This window comes from Giraffa tippelskirchi, chromosome 10 (assembly GCF_054371585.1).
Source record: "Giraffa tippelskirchi isolate mGirTip1 chromosome 10, T2T-mGirTip1v1.2.pri, whole genome shotgun sequence".
In the NCBI taxonomy this organism is placed as follows: Eukaryota; Metazoa; Chordata; class Mammalia; order Artiodactyla; family Giraffidae; genus Giraffa; species Giraffa tippelskirchi.
In genome coordinates this window covers 83130708-83147134 of record NC_137284.1, presented here as the reverse complement: position 1 = coordinate 83147134, position 16427 = coordinate 83130708, and the positions used below count along the sequence as shown (strand labels likewise).

Here is a 16427-nt window from a genome sequence, read left to right as displayed (position 1 = left end):
GCCTGACATTATTAACTGTTGATCTTGGGCCGTTCACATAATTTTACTAAGACTTAACTTCCTTATTCATAAAATAAGCATGTTTAACTAGAGCTTCAAAGAATGCATCCAAATAAAACATCTATGCTGGCCTTATTCTCAATGAATTTGAAGTTACCAAAGGAGCCAGAATTGGAGGGAAAAAAGCTTTCTAGCAGCAATTAACTTAGGTTTTCGATACAAGTTAAAAAATACCTTTAACAAAGTTGCCCAATGTAGCATATCAGTTGCAAATTTATGCAAACACAAAATGAAATCCAAATAAAACTCTTTTGTGATTGTTCTACATTTTACTATCAATATATAGTAAACTATACACTACACTAGCTCCCTTTTCTTATACTAGATGATTGAATAATTATAATAAATATTAAATAAAGGTGAAAAATTTTATGTACTGAAACACAATAGTACATATAAAAAAGACCCCAAAAGTGTATTTTAATTTCTCCACTATAGAAAAGAATAGTTACAGAAAAGCCTGTCTTGGAACCATGGCATGCTCTTTTAGTATTACAAGTTGCCTATTAGTAAGCAATGGATATAATTAAAATCGCATTTCTAGTTGGCTTTCAAAGATGAACTACATATAGCAGATATGTTTGAATGAAGATAAAGTATCTATTAGAATCTAAGAAATTATTGATGGTAAGGAGCATTTTATAGAAAATAATTATATGCTTAAAGCTAAGCAACTTACTTATATGTTAACACAAAACAGGCGAAAGAAAGGAGGAAGAAATAATACAATAAAAACTAAACTATTATGGAGGTAGCAATCTTGATAAATATTACTTATTCCATTTCAGTAAAGTGAAAAATATTTATTTTAAATAATATTCCAGTATAATATATGGAATATGGTTTACATTACATATGTTCAACTTCTCAGTATGCTACTGCTAAGTCACTTCAGTCGTGTCCGACTCTGCGACCCCATAGACGGCAGCCCACCAGGCTCCGCCGTCCCTGGGATTCTCCAGGCAAGAACACTGGAGTGGGTTGCCATTTCCTTCTCCAGTGCATGAAAGGGAAAAGTAAAAGTGAAGTCGCTCAGTCGTGTCCGACCCCTAGCGTCCCCATGGACTGCAGCCCACCAGGCTCCTCCGTCCACTGGGATTTTCCAGGCAAGAGTACTGGAGTGGGGTGCCATTGCCTTCTCCCTTCTCAGTATATTCACCTTGTATTTTTATATTGAAAGATGCTACAAACCACAGCAAATTAAGAAATGATAGTTAAAAGTCTTGGGGAGTAAAAGATTAAATATTATTAGGCCTTTTTGTTGAGAGAAAATGAGACTGATTTGTACCCCTCTTACAGCATCTACAGAACCTGCATGTGATAATATTTCTCAAATTATGATCAACTGTTAACAGAGAACTTAACTAATGGAAAGAACTTCTTTCCCTCTTATTATTTCTCTCTTCCAAAAGCACCTTTAAAAAAATGAACTTAGATTGTATGGGGAGAAGAGCGAGGGTGAGATGTATGGAGAGAGTAACATGGAAACTTACCATACCATATGTAAAATAGAGAGCCACTGGGAACCTGCTATATGCCTCAGGCAACTCAAACAGGGGCTCTGTGACAATCTAGAAGGGTGGGATGGGGAGGGAGATGGGAGGGAGTTTCGGGAGGGAGTGGGCACAGTGTACCTATGGTTGATTCTTGTTGATGTTTGACAGAAAACCACAAAATTCTGTAAAGCAATTATCCTTCAGTTTAAAAAAAAATTAAGTGGCGAAAAAAAAAAGGCAAGAAATTTCAATGCGATAAAAAAGAAGCAAACAATAATATTTAAATGATAAATTAGTTAAAATGAGGTAGCAGTATCTAGAAGCATGTCTGGCATTGGTGAATATGAGATATGCCAAACCATGTACTGTGGACGTAACTATTTAAAAAGCGATTGAACAAGTTGGTCATACATAAGAAAAAGATTGCTATGTTTGGCCAATAACTTTTAAGAAGCATGAAAAAACTTCATACTTATAGATTTCTAAGAATATGGCATTGAGTAATAAAGGAGTTGTTATCCAAATAATAAATTATACATCTGTCAGATCCCTTTTGCAGAAAATCAGAGAAATAATACCTGAGAAAAATATGAAATAAAAAATATGGCAACTGAAATCATTGTAATGAAAAACTAAAGTGTGATAAAATGGCAAAAATTTAATACAATCAATGTAGTTTTCATTTTACAATTATTCCACTGTACTATTAATGATTTGCAAATAAATTATGCCACCTAAATGAAATGTAGGGGAGGCTTGCAGGCACCATTGAGCATAATGCAGTCACCAGCAAATAACCTGATGTGCTTTTTCTGCCCAATTTAACATCACCACAGGCTTTCTCACTATCCTTCTTAACAGACTGCAGGTCATAAGCAGGATATGAGTCCATTTATCCAGAAAATTAGTTGCAACACGTTTGTCCCTCTTGCTACTACTGCCTACTTTTAAAATTTCCATGAGCATAAATGAAATTGAGTCACATTTGATTGAAATCAAAATCCAGAAATAGAAATTGAAGGCTAGAGTTACTTCCTTCTAACCTAGTATTTTAGGTTGATAAATTGTTTTTGTTTTTTGGTAAAATGTGTTGCATTTAATGGGCCATTCTTAAGGTAGGTTTAAAAATGTTAAAACAGAAAGAGATGGTTTACAAAACTGAATGCAATGTAATTAAGACTGATGAAGTCCAGCAGAGAATAAATAGTTTTAAAAATCATTATAGGAAAGAATATCCCAGTCTAGCTACCATCCTGGAACTCCCCGGATTTCCTTGCCAACATTTGACAATTTTTAGATTACAAGAACAGGTGAACACATACTTATGAAGTATAAGATGACAGTATCAGGTCAATAATATCTGCACTCTGGATTTCTCTAAATATCTTGGAGATTATCAATGTATTTTGATACAAATGTGTTGAAAAGGTATCTACTAAGTTTTACTAGCACAGTATTTTAGCATCTTGTATGACAAAAAATGGCATGGTTAGAGATAAAACATGTAATTAAGATCTGCCATCAGAAATAAGATCTGCCAAATCAGTCTCATATTAAACAAATTTGTATGTAAGTTTTCACTTCAGTGAGTAAGAAGCTACCAACTACTTTTTGACTATTTCTCCTAGGTTATTTAATAATTAATTTCAACTCAGGATCCAAGTCATTTTTTTTAAAGTTAACTTTGATACACTTACAGAAAGGCTAGGTAACATTTTTGCAGAAAAGATAATTCATTAGAAGTTAAAATCACATTTGCTTTGCCATTATCATTCAGCATTTAGAATATATTTGCATTTCTTAAGAGTCCTGCCAAAGCACTCATTCAACAGGAATGAGAAGACTATTAACATGCTGTCCTCAAGCTTGGAATTCAAGGAGTTTAATAATTTATCATTTGGCAGTGACTGTTGTGCTGTTTCCCTTTTCATTTAGCCAAACTAAATGTTTTCTCTAGCATATGATACTACTGAAAAAGTAAAATTAACTAAGTCAAAATTCTCCAAAAATATACTGTCCAGTGCATGATTTTATTAGCCTATATAATAGTTTGTTTATACATGTAAATTAAATCATACATTTATTTATGTTCCAAAACATTCACCCATGTTATTTCAAAGGATATACAGATGAAAATATCAGTTATTACTGAGGAAATTATGTTACAATGGCCAAGAAAGAAATACTATCAATGAAAATTTACAACAAATAGTGATCTAAGAGGGCTTCCCTGGTGGCTCAGAGGTAAAGACTCCATCTGCAATGTAGGAGCCTCAGGAGATATAGGTTCAATTCCTGGGTTGGCAATATTCCCTGGAGAAGGAAATGGCAACCCACCCTAGTATTCTTGCCTGGAAAATCCCACGGACAGAGGAGTCTGGTGGGCTATAGTACATAGGGTCACAAAGAGTCGGGGATGACTGAAGCAACATTGCATGAGTATGATCTAATAAATATATTTATAGGACATATATGTGTGCAAGGGTGCTAAGTTGCTTCAGTCGTGTCCGACTCTCTGCGACCCTATGGACCATAGCCTGCCAATCTACTCAGTCCATGAATTCTCCTGGCAAGAATATTGGAGTGGGTTGCCATGCCCTCCTCCAGGGGATCTTCCTGATCTAGGGATCCACCCTGCCTCTCTTATGGCTCCTGCATTGGTAGGCGGGTTCTCTACCACTAGCGCCATCTGGGAACCCCATAGGACATATATGAGACTGGTTAAAAACATGAGGGCAATGAAATTATCTTTAGTTTTCATTCTGCTATTTATAGTAAGAATTTTTTTCCCTCTTGCTTTTTGAACAACTGTTAATAAACCTATAAAATTTGATGGAACATAAATATATTTATCTATTTGAAACAAAGTTAACAAAATATAGATTACCAGTTGTAATGTATAATGTTATTACCTGCTTAGTGGAAAGCTCCATTGCTGAAATAGTCGTTGGTTCCTAAAGAAGAAAAAGAAAATGTGAAATGTTCAGTCAATTAGAAATGTTACAGAATGTCAACTTAAACTTTCAGAAAGATAACTTCAGTGCCTACAAGAAGCAATATAATTGGGGAAAAAAGCAGGTGAAAGAAATTGCATAGACAAGTGTTTTATGTGTGGAGCAGACAATAAGTGCATCCTCCAGTGAAAGACCATCAGGAAAATGCCTGTGGATCAAGTCGGGTGGACTGCTCACTATGATAAAGGAGACTGTGAGGAGACTCAGTAAGAGAGAAATGGAAAGGACTTATGTTTTGGACTTGTGTTAGGCGATTTGAGGGAGGGTTGCAGGAAGTAGGGTTTCGCTTTATATTGGATGCTGTCACAAAGCAAAGGTAATTCTATGATCAGGTATCTTCATAAGTTTTATTTAGAAGGAGGAAAAAACAGCGAAACTAGAGCAGTTATTGGGAAAGTAGCAATCACTCACTAGGGCAGATAGGGAGATGTTCATTTTTATGGTTTGGACAATGTTTATGTTCTTGTTCATGTTTCTGTGTTCAGACATGATTACAGAATGGACTTGTTACTGTTTTGGTTCGTCATGGTCTGAGAATAGCCCCGTCTGATGTTGGGGTTCTGTGAAAATTTGTATGTTCAACTGGAGAACACTGTGGTTGAGGTGAGAATGTCAGACCAGGTCCTAATAGCACCAAGGATGAATGAGGGTATAGAGCTGGTTTCTAGATAGCAAGAACTGTGAGAGCTTGGTTCAGATATATTACTTTATTATTATTAAAATGACTATTTAAGGTGCAAAAGTCTACATTTAGGTCTCTGCTGAAGAACATAATCTTTTTAATTTCTATCAACAGACTAATTTAGAGAAGTCATGACTAGAGAAGAAATAATCACCAGTACACTTATTAAAGCATTGTTAAAGCCTATTACAAGCATATGTAGGCTGCATAAATAAATGCTGTTCTTTGATGAACTCAGACCACCAAAATACTATTTACCAAGAAACCTGTATGCAGGTCAGGAAGCAACAGTTCGAACTGGACATGGAACAACAGACTGCTTCCAAATTGGAAAAGGAGTACATCAAGGCTGTATATTGTCATCCCGCTTATTTAACATATATGCAGAGTATATCATGAGCAACGCTGGGCTGGAGGAAGCACAAGCTGGAATCAAGATTGCCAGGAGAAATATCAATAACCTCAGATATGCAGAGGACACCACCCTTATGGCAGAAAGTGAAGAAGAACTAAAGAGCCTCTTGATGAAAGTGAAAGAGGAGAGTGAAAAAGTTGGCTTAAAGCTCAACGTTCAGAAAACTAAGATCATGGCATCTGGTTCCATCACTTCATGGGAAATAGATGGGGAAACAGTGGAAACAGTGTCAGACTTTATTTTTTTGGGCTCCAAAATCACTGCTGATGGTGACTGCAGCCATGAAATTAAAAGACGCTTACTCCTTGGAAGGAAAGTTATGACCAACCTAGATAGCATTTTTAAAAGCAGAGACATTACTTTGTCAACAAAGGTCCGTCTAGTCAAGGCTATCGTTTTTCCAGTGGTCATGTATGGATATGAGAGTTGGACAGTGAAGAAAGCTGAGCACCGAAGAACTGATGCTTTTGAACTGTGGTGTTGGAGAAGACTCTTGAGAGTCTCTTGGACTGCAAGGAGATCCAACCAATCCATTCTAAAGAAGATCAGTCCTGGGTATTCACTGGAAGGACTGATGTTGAAGCTGAAACTTCAATACTTTGGCCACCTCATGCGAAGAGTTGACTCATTGGAAAAGACCCTAATGCTGGGAAGGATTGGGGGCAGGAGGAGAAGGGGACGACAGAGGATGAGATGGTTGGATGGCATCACCGACTCGATGGACATGGGTTTGGGTAAACTCCAGGAGTTGGTGATGGACAGGGAGGCCTGGCGTGCTGCGATTCATGGGGTTGCAAAGAGTCGGACACGACTGAGCGACTGAACTGAACTGAAACACATTTGAGTATGTTCTCTTAGATTCACTTTCACTGAACTCCGATCCATCCTGTTTCATCAGTGACAAACACAACACTAACAAGAGATGGCTTGAGGGGGTTAGAGAAAGGTAATGAGAAGGAGGCTTACACGGGATGAACAAAATCCTAAAAGTTCTCTCTGTAAGTGCCTGAAGTCGTGCTCTGAAGAAAGTGTAAAGAGTTGGACTCAGGGGTCAAACTGTATGAATTCAAATGGTAGTAACATAAATCTTGCCAGAAGGTTGATATTAGGTGTGGTATAGAAACTATTTCTAATTTAACTTTCTCATCTGAAAAATAAATACAATGGTATCTTCTGCATAGGATTGCTATAATGATTAAATTAATTAATAAATGTAAAATACTTTACAAACACGTTTGTCACATAGTGTTTATTCAAATCTCTCCTATCTCTCACATGCACATACATATATACTCAACAAACATACACATACACATTCCCATATCCTTCCTTTGCTTCAGGTTTTCTCTTCGGTGCTTATCACTATCTAGAAATACATATATATGACATTTTTTGTAAGTATATGATTTATAGGTGATATTTATCTTGTGTCTTATGCGTTTATTCCTATACCTCAAAGTTCTTATTTGAAGGTAGGGAGGAGGACTGAGAGGAAGGAGGAAAAGCCAATAAAAAGGCAGGTCATGTAAGTTACCACTGAGAGAAAATCTGAGGATAGTAGACAGTGACTCTCTCAAAGCTATCCACTGAGGTTAGTACCGAGAAAAGTTACTCACTGTATGCCCACAGGGCTTTTAAATCTCCCAGACCCATAGCTGTGATTCTTGCTTGCCCTTTTGCCTGTCAGAGAAGTATGGGGGAAAAAAGTGAAAGACACACAGTGGGAATTAGAGGTTAGGCTGATAGGATGTGAGGACAGTGGAAGTGGCATGTCATGTTTTCTTAACTGTCTATCTTCCTTGTCACAAACTTTCCCCAATCGCCTACCACCCAGCGCTAATTTAGCACAGGGATTTTTGGCTGTTTAGTTCACTGCCATATACCTGGGATTGCTTATCCTACAGTTGTCCCTTGAACAAAAGGGGTTTGAACTTTGTGGGTCCACACAGACATGGATTTTTTTCAATAGTTAATAATGCAGTATTACACCATCAACAGTTGGATGAATCCACGCATGCAAACCAGAGATATGGAAGGCCAAATGCAAAATTATACTCAGATTTTCCCCTGCACAGAGGGTTGGTGCCTCTAACCCCCAAAGTTGTTCAAAGGTCAACGACAAGTTTTTGATAATTATTTATTAAATAATGGAATGAATAAATAAATTCCCTACAAATTTCCCCCTTTCTCTCATATCTCTTTTACTCTCTCCATTATACTCTGTTCCTTCCACTGAATTTGTATGAGATACAAGGGAGCCATCTTTTAAAAATAGTTTTTCTTCAACTCTTCAAGCTTATCTGTATTTTATTTGAAAATAATCTGATCATTCTATACTCTCCATCTTTACTTGTTCATGTCTCATTCAGTGCCATTCATCCCTCAGCCCACTGAGTCTAGGCCTTACTCTAGAGAGAAGGCCTACGATTTTCAGAAGGAGGAATCACTGATAATCTGTAGTGCTGAATGGAAGCTTTCAGTGTGTTATTATTACTGGACTTCCTGTTTGATATAGCACTAGTGACCACTCAATCCTTGACTTCTTCCTCTATTTAGAGTTCATTATGCCTTGTAACTCTTTATTAACTATTCTTAATTTTTTCAGAGTTTTTTCTATCTCTAGTCATTCTTCCTATGTTTGCCTTCCCTTACTGACTCCTATCCACTCCTCCTTGGATGCTACATTCTTTTCCTGATGGGCTTATCCACGCTTGTGGTTTTAATTACCTGCTATGTGCTATAGAATTGCAGATTTCCACTTCGAACCCTGATATCTAAGCTGAGCATAGACTTTTCTTAACAGATTTAAGACTACCTGCCTGAGACATAAATGAGACAAATTATTTAGGATGTAAGTTAATTTGATAGGATAATTTAGAATTGCCCCATAGTTACCCATTTTCATAGCTTAATGATATTAAAGATAACAATTTTCTATAGGAACTATCAATCATAAAGACAACTATGATGTAAGGAATATCTATCAATTTTCTCTATATAGAAATAAGATTTTTGGAATTTATTCCATCAAATCACAAAAATCAAGGGACCAAGTCATCATATACTTTTAGTTTTAACAGACAAAACTGATTGTTGTATTTAGGCTTACATAATATTGGAATCAGTGAATCCAAACAAAGAATTTAAAGCAGAAAAATATTCCACAGCAGCTTCTTCCATTCCAACAATTTCACAGGGAAAATGATTATGTTGTTATGTATGTAAGCAGCTAACTTCATGGAGACTTTCGTGAAATAAATTTTATAGCCAAGGTGCAAGGAAAGTACTTCTTAGAGAATTAACAGGTTGTATAATTAAAATGAGAGCTAGCTATGTCTAGGTTCTTTTCAAACAACTTCAGTGAAACTATCTATAAGTGAAGCTGGTGAATTTTCACACATTTCACATACATTGACAATACAAAATTAAAATGTCTGTAAGGTTTACTGAAATGATCACTTTATATATAAATTGTAAAAGAAAACCAGCCTCAGTACACAAGAAACTCCACTGTGCCATATAATGATTTCAACATTCTTAAATTAAGATCCTAGAATCTCTTTATTAGAAACAGCTTACTTATATTTTAGACCATGAAACAGTTTGGAATAGGATGTGTTATATGCTGCCTGTGGTTGAATTTTAACAGACAATATATTAAGATGACATCCATTTAAATAAGCTATGTGTTTTTCTGAGCCCTAGTTGGTAGTGAATATGACTTCCATTTAAAACAGATGTAGCTTTATAAGCATTTTTTCATGAAACTGGTTTTAATTGCAAATTTAATTGGAGTTCGAGTAAAAATGAAATAAAAAACTTAGCATCTTTTCAAGATTTTCTATGAACTCTAATTTGCTATATATATTTTTTTCAGATATTTTAAATCTAGTCCTTATTAAACTTTCACACTTGCAGAGCTTTTCAACCTGCTGATCCCAGGAGAATCAGACAGCACTCCCTGGATGCTAAGCATGCTGAAGCTCCTTTAGAATGAGTTAACAGACTAGGTTTTGGAAAGCATCAATTATGTTTTACATTTGAATGAAAATTAAACTCTTTCATTTGTTTGCTCAGCTGTTCATGGAATACTGCATAAATTGGGTTTAAAATGAATGCATTATCTATGTAAATGCCTTGCAATCCTTTGCAGTCAATAGCAGTATAAATAAAATCTGCTGTACTAAATGCATTGCAACTTGATGTAACCTGCCACCATATCAAAAGTAAAACCCCCCTTGGACTGGAAAAAAAAAAAAACTCAAGTGCATAAAGTAAAAGCGTACTTCTAGTCTTCATAGCTTTTGAATATTTTTAACAAGGTGTAGATTTAGAATTTTCAAGCAATTATTTTAAATGAAATTGTCATTTATGTAACTAGTTAATAACAGCTACAATTGACTAGTAACCTTAACTAGAAAAACAAAAAAACTGATGAAATTAAGAAGTTGAGGCTCAACTGACTTTAACCAATTTGTTTGGAATATCACAGCAATTGAGATTCAAACACAAGTTTATGTTACAAGTAATATTTGAAATAGGTTTGTGTCTTAGTACTTTAATACCATTATGAATATATGTTATCTATTTAAAGTAATTTCTAGAGTCCTATGAAAATGAAAGTGTTAACTGCTCAACTGTGTCTGACTCTTTGTCCATGAAATTCTCCAGGCAAGAATACTGAAGTGGGTAGCCACTCTCTTCTCCAGGGTATCTTCCCAACCCAGGGATCAAATCCGCAACTCCTACATTGCGAGCAGATTCCTTACTGTCTGAACCGCCTGGGAAGCCCTCTAGAGTTCTATACCAATGCCAATTTATTTCATCTCTTATTACTCATGAAAATTTTACTCTAAGATGGAAATTTTATCACTGAGGAATATTCTTCTTACTATACTCTGATTGGGATTTGATTTCACCCAGAATAAAAGTATCTTAGATGTAACTAGAACCACTGGAATGTCCTGTGATTAGCCAGGGTGTTTTCCTGAAACCAACCTCAAAACTGGCAATGGACACAGTACTGGCTTTAATTAGAATTTTATATGAGGTTGGTTATTCAGTCTAGCAAAGATACATAAGGAATATGGTCTCCTGGAGATGATATTATGGTAAAATTAACTGTTTGGTTGACATTAATGTCTTTCTTTTTAAAATCCAAGAGTATCAGATACCACCAGGACCCTAACCCTGTTCCTTGTCTATTTACCTTGTCAAATCAACATAGTGCTTCAGTTAACCCTTTTAAATTTTATGTTAAATGGAGTAACTTGCAAGGCTCAAATAAAAATAAGGAAACTATAACATTTCTCTGCTGGTTTCAGTATATATAGAAATTGCTTTAATGTGTTGTGTTTTTTGCCCTCTTTCTGCAAAATTAAACAAAGTTTGACAGTGAAATATTCCAATTGCTAGACCACAATATATGTATGAACTTTGCCTGATAGAATAGAATGTTGAAAGTAAATATTTCTTTAAACTCTGCCCAAATACATTTTGTCTACTTGAGTGCCAAAGAAATAATAATGACAACAATGCATGGCAGAGAACATGGGAGAGAAATGGAATATTTATCAGAGGAAGATGCGTCCCTATGTTGCAAACAATCTTTTCATAAAATCATAAACTCATAAACAATCATTTCCATGAAAGCATATTATTACTTATTTATACCTAATTGTTGAAAACTGATAATCTATCTCATGACATCTTTAACCATGCAGAAATCATTCAGTAATTATCACAGGTATAATTAGATTGTGTAATCCTTTGGAAACTGAAAAACACTAATAAAATATAGTAGATGTTAAATATTTGTGCTTACAAGATTGTTGGCTTCCCATCTCTGAAGATTTTGCTGAAAGTCATTTAACAGTTTGAAGTAGCATTTTTAAACTAAAACTTGTTTTGATTTACTAAAACAAATCTAGATAAGATGTGAAACATAAACTTAAAATCCCAGAGATACAAGGAATGAAAATTAGCTAGAATACAGAATTACTACAAAATTATATATATTCCAATTCATAAAATCCCAGAATATGATTAAATGATAGAAAAAAGAACCTTATTATTTAAATGGCATGACATAGCAATACAATTCTACAAGATAAAACATAATTGTACTAATAATAAATCAAGTACTTGAAACTATGAGGGATAACATGTTAGAAAGAGTCTCTAAGCTAGGTAAGGTCACAGACCATGTTTATAGTGTTCATCCCTGATTCACCAGAACTTAGCACTGTGCCAGAACAATGGTGGTCATGTTTGTTTAGAGTTGAATTAGTAAATGAAACTTGTTTTAATAATATACAATAACTGAAAGAGAATATGCAGAGAAACCATGACAAATCCAAAAGTAAAAGATTCTGGAAATAATTCAGTTCAGTTCAGTCGCTCAGTCATGTCCGACTCTTTGCGACCCCATGAATCGCAGCATGCCAGGCCTCCCTGTCCATCACCAACTCTCAGAGTTTACCCAAACCCATGTCCATCGAGTTAGTGATGCCATCCAACCATCTTATCCTCTGTCGTCCCCTTCTCCTCCTGCCCCCAAAATTAACATAATATTTTATTATCTCCTATAACTTCATTTGCATGGTGGTAGCAATATAGATTTCCAAAAACAAATAATTGGTAAAATTTTTTTCTACTAGAAAATAATATGGGATATAATCAAGCAGGATAACTTGTTGCTGTTCTTGGTTATCTTCCTCATACTCTGGCACCTCACTTTAAGGAGGGTCTCCCTAGAGAGGACTTTAAACTGCTTAATTTTTCATATTTCATTTTTTGCATAAATACTGATTTCTTTATTCATTTAACAAATGCTGGTTGAAAACATATTCTAGGCTCTGGAGTCCCAATAGTGGATATAAGACAGAAATTTATATATCTGCCTCTTAGTGCCCATAATTTGTTTGCTAAATCTAAATGGATGACACAGTCCATTTGGATAACTGTATGTTTTAATTTGTAGGCTAAAGTATCAATGTGTAAATTCTGAAATGGGAGGCAGTGAAAAATAGGGATTAGTCATCATTCTATAATAGACAAAGTAGGTCCAAGTGCTTAATTTTTAAAAATTATAGTAGAATTATAATGATTGTGTGATTTTAAGACTTAAACCAAGGATTAGCAGAGAAAGCTACTGTAAATGCAGCTTATATTCACTGGAGACAAACTAAAACAAGTAAAATTATATTGACGATAAGATTCTGAGCACAGTAACTAGCATTGTCCTGGATATTCCACAGATAGTGTCTCTAATTCTTCTAGCTTCCTTTTGAGATAGGCATTATTTTCCCTGTCTATACTGATGGGAAAGCTCATCTGTACTGTCTGTGGTCCAAAGAGAACTATTATGTAGGTATGACTGAAGAATCCAAGACGTTCCCAGGAGAACATTGCTTAGTTCCTACTAGGTGTCTGTATCATGATTTACCAGTTATATGTTTCAAAGCTAATCACAATTTTACTTGAATCAATATCAGTTAGGAACTTGCCATATTTTACTTTATTTTCTCTTCAAACAATTACAGAAATAGGGAGCAAGAGCCCTGTTGAGTTAATAAGTACAGGGTTAAAAGAAGTCTTGGGTAGATTTTGCTTACAATCAAAATATTGAATCAACTGAAAACTTCAAAACAGGTGCTTCACTTTATAGATAAAGTGCCTGAGATTCCTGGAGACTAAATAGGTAATTTTAAGTTGTGAGACTAGATCTGACATTTCTCATTTTCTGTCCACTAAATACTCCAATTTATCTTTGGTTATAAATGTCTGATTGTCTTTACCTTCTTCTATCAAAAACTGAAATAACACCTTTGATAGGCATCATGTCTCTGTTATGTTTCATAAATAATTCATATCAAGGTATGCTTCAATTCAAACCTCCTCCTAGCTGATTTTCTAAAAGGAACAACAGACTGTGGTATATGTTAAATTACTTTAGTTTTCTTCTCTCACTGCAACACATAAACTGCTGCCTCTATCCCCAATCTTGTATAAACTTACCTGAGCCATAAGTGATTCAGGACAAAGGGACAACTACCAGTACCTTTCTTACTTGTGAAGATTAGGAATTCATAACAAATTTTCCACCAGTGATATAAAAACCATGAACATTTTCTTTTGCTAACAAATGATTTCTTTAGAAAAATTTGATAAAACAACTCACAAATAAGATTTTAAAAATTACTGGAATGTCTTCATTCCTGCATTCTGAATGTATTTCTTTAATATATTCATGGAAGTTATCTGTCACCCCAGTTATACCATAAAGTGTGAAAGAAGGGATTTGGGAGGCAGGAGGCACACAGAGTTTGACCAGTGAGGTAATTTACATTAATAGTATAAAATGTAAATCATATAATTTATCACTGAGAAAACAAAATATGAGCCAAGGATACATTTCTTTACATTTTTAGATTTAACTAGCATTGAAAGTTTCAAGGTTTATTTTGACTAGTGTCTGGCTTTTTAATTGACAAGCTAATTAGAAGGGTATGCTAGACTACTTGTCCATACCAAGACTAGTGTGCAGCTGTCCTGGGGGAAGGACATACAAGTGAACTTGTTGACACTTGAAATTAAGCAGCACTCACCCGAAAAACTGTCATTTCTTCAAGCAGAACTTCTTCTAAATCATGCCAGGTCTCCTTAGGAATTGAAACTACTTTAAGAACAGTTCCAACATCTTTGAAAGAAAGTAGAGAACACGACAATTTAAACAGATCTAAAGAGAGTTTAGTGTTAATAAATTGTATCAGTAATTGAATAGAAAGAATGACATTTTGATGTCAGCATTTTAAAATTTATTTTATTGTTATAGCATTAGTAATATATATTCAAATGCATTTCATGAAACTAGATAAAATATAAATGTAGCTATGGAATAAAAATAATTGAATTTTTAAAAAATAAATGAAGCTTTGAAGGTGGTTTTATTCTAAACCTGTGTAATTAAGAAATATATATATATAAAATAATCATTAGGGTGGATTATTTTTATTTTTAATCTCAATTATCAGGTGTCTCGAAAAAAAACTAAATTAAAAATAGTATAATTTGATGGTATGGGGGCTTCTCAAAAAACTAAAATCAGAACAACCATACTCCTAGGTACATATCAGAAAAGAACCAAGAACGCTAACTTAAAAAGCTACATGCACTGTCATGTTCACAGCAGTATTATTTACAACCACCAAGGTAGGCACATAACCTAGGTCTGTCAACAGATGGATGGATAAAGAAGATGTGGTGCATGTATATATGATGGAATACTACTCAGCCATAAAAAGAAAGGAATTTTGCTGTTTATAGCAATACTGATGGACTTGGAGGGCATTATGCTAAGTAAAATGAGTCAGACAAACACTATCTATCTTATATGTGGAATCTAAAGGATATAACAAAAGAATAAGCAGACTCACAGATATAGAGAACAAAATGAGTGGTTAACCGTGGGAAGAGAGAATGGGGCAGGGACAGTATAGGGGTAGGAGCAAAAAAGGATTATTATGGGGTTATGTGGGAATCATCTGTGTGAAACTTTTGAAAATTTTAAAGCACTATAGAAATTGAAGACTCTTTCATCCAGTAAGAAATAAAAAAGAAGAAAGATTACACTTTGACAAGTTTTTCTTGCTTTTGTTATGAAATCAGGAACTACTATCAGTATTTAATATTCAAGCAAAATGGAAGCAATGTTGCCAAGTGACAAAAGTAGTTGAGCTTCAGAGCCTGATTGCTCATCATCTTCCCATAAGGAAGCCTTTAGTACTTAGAGGCCCCTAAAAAGACAGCTCAATGACCATTTAGTGCTAAATGATAATAATCTGACTTCTCATAATAAATACTGGATTACTTATTTGAGTGGTTTTTCAATAATTGGCCTAATCAATTTTGGCTTTGGTTTAATTAACGTATTAACATATTAGAGTGCTAAAATAATTCAAATTCATCACTATAAATCATAAAAACTGTTAAAGTAAATACATTTTAATAGAGATTTCAAGTATTGTTTATTCATTGCTGAAAGACACAAAGTGTCTTAATGATAAGAGTTGCTGTTTTTACCCTAAGTTGGGTTAAGAAGCCATGTGTACATGCTCAGTTGTGTCTGACTCTTGCAACCCCCACCAGCATTTCTGTCCATGGAAGTTTCCAGGCACGAATACTGGAGTGGGTTACCATTCCCTACTCCAGGGTCTCTTCCCAACCCAGGGATCTAACCCACATGTCTTGCATCTCCTGCACTGGCACGCATATTCTTTACCAATCTTACCAACTACGCCACCTGGGAAGCCTACTTATTTTCCAGTATTTAGGGATGCGTTCCTATTCTTGATAGAACAAAGAAAAGGGATTTATTAAATTCAAAAATTTGACTCTTTGACATTCCATTTCATCAGATGATCAATTATTTTTAGCTATGGATGTCTCATTTTAATAAAATCTAACAGAAGAATTATTTGAGAAGAAAAATCTTGTCTGTAAAAAATGTTACACCATAAAAATAATTCAGAGTATTCATACCACAGATAACCATTTTCAGGGGATCAATATGATGTGGTATGTGAGCTCAAGAAAGGCTGCTAGTGTATCCCTTGTAAAGTTTTTTTAAAAAGCCCTCTTTTAAGAGGGTCTTTCTATGTTTACAGGACCTTAGACTACTCATAACACCAAAGATTAAAGGTAAATTAGGTTAATCTACTCTGTGCCTCTGATCGGTCTCCAGTATCCAAACATAACCT

General features: G+C 34.8%; 1 protein-coding gene across 6 annotated transcripts in view; it reads right to left on the bottom strand.

The window, feature by feature from the left end:
* SEMA3A (semaphorin 3A) overlaps nucleotides 1-16427 on the bottom strand; it is a 251443-nt gene that overhangs the window by 27417 nt on the left and 207599 nt on the right. For all 6 annotated transcript variants that reach the window (XM_081531719.1, XM_081531720.1, XM_081531724.1 and 3 more), the window contains exons 12-13: nucleotides 14277-14368; nucleotides 4469-4510 (exon numbers count right to left, since the gene is read on the bottom strand). In XM_081531719.1, coding sequence (XP_081387845.1) covers nucleotides 4469-4510; nucleotides 14277-14368 — 134 coding nt within the window. The remainder of the gene's footprint in view (nucleotides 1-4468; nucleotides 4511-14276; nucleotides 14369-16427) is intronic.